Consider the following 5,425-nt stretch of genomic DNA (forward strand, 5'->3'; position numbering starts at 1 on the left):
CACTTGTTATACTACGCGCGCCGCCTGCTCGCGCTGCCGCTGCCAGTCGCAACGCAAGGACAAGTAACTTATACATTATTACTATACGTCCGATGTAAAAATAGAAGGAAACGGAAGGCGTCAAGGATAATCTGGAAGAACACATAGGATACTCAGTTCTGTTTTTTTTTTATTACTACACGAGTTGCAGGCGAAAGTTATTCTCAAATAAATTAAGTATAGCAAGAACATGTACTCAAACTATCCTGGATTTCGTTGTCTAATATTAGTCCTCTACTGTTATAAAATGTTTATTTGTAATAAATCTTAGAGAACCAATAACATTTGTCTTACATAATGTTAAGGCGGAGAGCGGCGAGCAGTCTCAGACGGACGAGAGCAAGGCGCTGGGCGCAGCTGACGGCACCAACCTGGAGGACGAGCGCAAGCACGTGCCGCGCGCGCCTTGCCTCGCGGATGCAGGTGACACACGCATTAAAAAAAAATAAACGCTCTAGACTAATACACATTGTAAAGTTGACATGCGTTTATTCTATATTTTTTTCCAGTATTACAAGAAGCAGACATCATGCAAGATTTCTACGCGACATTATCTGTGTGCGACGGATTGAACAATTTAGTAATCAGTTCAAGTGAGTTAACATAATGATTGCTAATCTCAAATAATTAAATAATTGTATATGTATTTGTTATATCTGCAACGTTAATTGCAGGCACAAATACGGAATCATCGACAGAATACTCCTCGCTGAAGGAGGAAATATTTTGGTTGGTATCTCAGTTGCCGACCGTTGCTTCTAACGCGGCACTAATGGTGCCCAGTCTTATGGACTTTCTCAGTAAGTTATTTTATAATAGACGAACTATTCCTATAATTAAAATTTGAAATTTAAAATGTATTTGTATGTTAATAGGGAAAAAAGAGGTGATAAATCTTTCTCAAGCGATGCAGCAACTGATTGTGAAGTTACTGGATAAGTCCGAGGCGCTCGCCGCCTTTATAGAGGCCGGCGGACTGGAACTTTCTGTAGAGAAACTAACCACATGCCATCAGGTAGCATAGATTCATAAAATGTTTATTATATACGATACAAAAATAGACAAACCAAATTGTTACTATTTTAATAAGCTACAATTGTATGCCTTGTTTAAAAAAATAATAATTTTAAATGAAGCGTGTTTGCTTTTACACTTTGATATTAGTATGTCTTTACAATGCTAGATGCTACTACTACTATATATGTCATACAAACTCTTACATGTATTTTATATCCCTGAAATGTGTTTTAACGTGTAGTACTTTCCAGTCAGGGCCAAACAACAGCCAGGGTCTAGTGTCGTCCCTGATGAACCACCTGAAGATGCCGCCGCAGATCATCAACATGTCGACAGCAGCCGGCGCCAAGAAGACCCAGCCGCCAATCACCGACACCGCCAACGGACTCATCAATATTGCCCCACTGTGTTAGTATTGCCACAAACATTCGACAAGCATTTTGTATTATATAGTATAAATCGACAAGAATATCTGCCCCAGTGTCATGACAAATTAAATTACTTCTCACCTTGTCAATGTTAAAAATATTTAGAGGGTTTTTGTTATATTTTAGTCTGTAATTTTTTAACATATTTTCTTAAATAACTAACTGCGATAATAGACCCTGTATATGACTACCATTTACAGATTTAAAAAAAAATAAGTAGCCTGTGTTCTTATATGTAGGTAGTAACAAAGATGCATCCATCCATCTACAAAAATCTTAAGTTATCTTGTTGTGTTTCACACACAAGTGTATTTAGCAAAAGATGTGTTTTAAGTATGTCGTTTGTTGCAGGCACTGTGTCGTGCGACAACCCGACGGCGCAGGCGGCGGACGTGCTGCTGGACGGCGGCGGCGTGTCGGCGGGCGTGTGCGCGGCGCGGCGCGTGCGGGCGGCCGCCTGGTCCTACCACTTCTTCAGCGCGGACGACGCCTCGCTCGCACTCACCATCACGCTGCCCTACGCCGCGCAGCTGCACGAGGTGCATCTGCAGCCGCACCTCACCAGCCTCGCCAGTCAGTACACCATATTACATCAATATGTAAACCTGGCCGAATTCCGGTGAATCCTTGCTCGTTTGCCACTTTTAAAAAGATATCTATATTTTTCATTATATTTATAACTAGCTGTTGCTGGCGACTTCGCCGGCGTGAAATTAAAAATATATCCAGTTACTGAGCTATAAACTAGCTTTTTAATAGTGCTAGATTTTGGAAATCGCTCCAATAGGTTTTGAGTTATTTCAATACATATAAAAATACAAATCTTTCCTCTTCACAATATTAAGTATAGATAACTTCTTATAAACATATAGTTATAGTTGTATTATGTATATAAATGTTTTTATAGCGTGTCCGGGTGCGGTGGGCATAGAGGCGTCGTGCGGGGGCCCGCTGGTGGCGCTGGGCCCGCCGCAGATGACGGCCGGCATGACGTTCATCCGGCTGGTGCTGGCGCGGCCAGCCGTCGCCTCCACCGTGCAGCTGCGGCTGTACAAGCCGCGCGACAGCTCCTACATGGGCCTGCTGCAGCTGCGCGTCATCGTCGCCCCAGCATTCGCCGCGCCCACTATGTTCGCACCCAACGGATTCAGGTTGCTTAAACATATTTATAAATTACTAGCTGTTGCTTGAATTTCACTTAAATTAAAGTGTAATAAAAATGTAGCCTATGTTACTCACTGATAACATAGCTTTTTTTGAGTTAATTCAATGCATACAAAAATCCAAAAATAAGAGGTTTTCCTCTTTATAATAATAGTTTCGATTAGCTTTCGCCTGCGACTCCGTTTGCATGGAATTGAAAAAAAAAAAACTCAATTAGAAGCATACACGTTCTTCCAGGCTATGGTCTACATCTATGCCATGACATACTTAGTAAACAAATATCTAAACTTTGGTATTTAATGTTATTTGTAGTATAGTAAAATATGTTTCGTCATTAATTATCGTATTGTATAAACTACTAATTAGTGTAATATGGAGTATAAAACCAAAATTAAAAGTATGTATCGAAATAAATTTCAGCAACAACTGGGTGTGCGTGGTGGCGGCGTGCACGCGCGCTCAGTTAGAGTCGGCGCGGTGGGCGCGCGTGGGCAGCCCGGCGGCGGTGCGCGCGCTGTGCGCCGCCGTGCTCGCCACCCGCGGCAGCAGCCCGCAGCTGCACGCGCACGCCTCGCTCGCCGCGCACACCGCGCTGCTAGCCGCCGCGCGCGCCTGCCCCGAACTGCGCGCGCCGCTGCTCAACGCCCTACTAGCTACAGACGAACACGCATACGCACACTGTAAGTTAACTTTGTACAAATAACTAAACCAATAGGGAATATGTAGGTTTTTTTTAACGTTTTAATAATAACATGAAAATAACCAAACATTGAGATAAAAAAAAATTGAATAATTTTCGTCTAACTAAAATGCGACAGGCGGTGCCGGAGTGTTGTGACGTCATTAAAAAGTATTTGATTGACGAAAATTGGTTCAATTTGGCATCATGTCTGTTATGCATGTTGCCTAATTGAAGGAGTAAATTATTGAAGGAGATAATGTAGAAACCTAGTTTAAAGCGTGTTGTACATTAGCGTTCCAGATGTGCGGGGCCTTGAGCGCGGGCGCGGGCGCAAGCGTGACGGCGGTTTGCTGGGCGGCGCGCCAGCTGTGCCGCCGCTGCCCCGAGGGCACCGCCGCCGCCTTCGTGCGCTGGCTGGCCGAGGTGGCGCAACGGCCGCGCCGCACGCCCTCCGCCGCACTGCTTCACACATTCGCATCGGTCAGTCAGACACAACTAAACTTTAGCTGACTAGAGTTCAGAATATATTTGATTCCGAGGATTTACTACTACCATCATACTAAAATGTGACTTATTCCAGGTGTTGTGGTCCCTGAAAGAGGAACGTCTGCTGGACGATCTGGATGAGCTGATAACGGACGAGCTGTTCGACCTGGTGTTCGTGTGGGTGCAGGAGGTCGACGAACTTAGCTTCCTCAAGAAAGCACTCGATGCCAGTTAGTAATTATTACGCAATGTAAATGTTGTAATATATTTATTGTTTTACTAAAAAAAAAATACTTTTCAGTCGTATGCTCAATGTGCTACATAAGACCGGATCTCTTCAAGAAACTAATGGAACATATTGGAGTTCCTGTAGACAATGACGAGAGGTTGGTTTGTACATTTGATAACTTATATTGATTTAATAATTGCTCGGTATGGTTAATTGATGTTTGTTTTTATGCAGTATGGAAGGTTTGACGGACGACCGCAAGGTGCACCGGCCGGCGCGCGCTGGCGGCGCGAGCGGGGCGGCGGAGGGCGCGGCGGCGTGCGGCGCGGCGGCGGCGGCGGTGCGGCTGAGCCGGCGCGAGCTGCGCACGCTGGCCGCGGCCGCGCTCTCCCCTGCGGCTACACTCATGATGCTGCAGTCGCCGCTGCCGCACGCTCTCGTGCGCTGCGTTACTGGTATTAAATGTTTGATATATTTTTCTATCCTAAGGTGATCGGCGCGATTCGTAGTGCTCTCTCCCCACAATGTTACACCCTGCTACACAGAATTCAGCGCAACGAAAAAGTGAAGAGCTTTTTTTTTTTTGATGCCTGTTAATAGACTGCCAATAAAATGTAATACTAATTGTGATTTGTTCAACAGAATACAGTGAAGCTAAATTACAACAAATTAAGGAACAATTAAGTACTCAAGAAGACGTATACATGAAAGATGCCGAAATTGAACCGAACCAAACCGTAACAAGTAAGTGAAATTAAGTTTTAAGTCATATTGTGTAACTTTGAGTTGTAACATTTTGATAACATTTGGTATTTTTACAGCGCCGTCTATGCAACACATCTGCGACATCGTGGAGTGGGCGCGGCTGATGTGCGTTGACTGCCGCTTCAAGGAATGGCTGGGCGCGGCCGGCTGCGCCTTCTGGCGGCCCCTGCTCTGCATGCTCTGCTATCCGCGCCCAAGAGCCTCGTCAGTACTCTCGCTTCTCTTTCTCATTTAAACAAAGAAAACAAAAGCAGATAAATTAATACTTATGGTAATGTACTTTTATTGTCACAGTTCATGGCAGGAGAGCTCAGAGTACGCTAATCTGGAGGAGCATACGATAAGGCTGTTCGCAGAACTCACCTTGTGCCATGCAGCCAATCAGAAACTCTTCGCTTCCACATTACATAATATTCTGGAATCAATTCAAAATACAAGTAAGTTGACCTACACATAACATACAGGAACGTTAGCAGTAGATACTTTGAATGTTCTAAAGATTTCGTGTGTTAAAATTGAGCAAGTTATAATAGGTTGTGCAATATTGCAGTCGGTCCGGAGGGTCTGTCCGGGTTCACGCGGTCGCTGATCCTGCGGCTGGTGCTGTCGGCGGAG

At 44.5% G+C, this 5,425-nt stretch overlaps 1 protein-coding gene across 1 annotated transcript in view; it reads left to right on the plus strand.

Annotated features, from left to right (window-relative positions):
- LOC106110419 (baculoviral IAP repeat-containing protein 6) overlaps positions 1-5,425 on the plus strand; it is a 31,643-nt gene that overhangs the window by 19,470 nt on the left and 6,748 nt on the right. The window contains 17 exon segments of the mRNA XM_013292244.1: positions 7-63; positions 345-462; positions 549-632; positions 714-839; positions 915-1,054; positions 1,308-1,464; positions 1,836-2,057; positions 2,392-2,635; positions 3,069-3,328; positions 3,623-3,810; positions 3,911-4,046; positions 4,118-4,202; positions 4,280-4,500; positions 4,688-4,789; positions 4,867-5,014; positions 5,105-5,247; positions 5,361-5,419. Coding sequence (XP_013147698.1) covers positions 7-63; positions 345-462; positions 549-632; positions 714-839; positions 915-1,054; positions 1,308-1,464; positions 1,836-2,057; positions 2,392-2,635; positions 3,069-3,328; positions 3,623-3,810; positions 3,911-4,046; positions 4,118-4,202; positions 4,280-4,500; positions 4,688-4,789; positions 4,867-5,014; positions 5,105-5,247; positions 5,361-5,419 — 2,490 coding nt within the window.

Source organism: Papilio polytes, unplaced genomic scaffold (assembly GCF_000836215.1).
Source record: "Papilio polytes unplaced genomic scaffold, Ppol_1.0 DF820622.1, whole genome shotgun sequence".
NCBI classification, from domain to species: Eukaryota; Metazoa; Arthropoda; class Insecta; order Lepidoptera; family Papilionidae; genus Papilio; species Papilio polytes.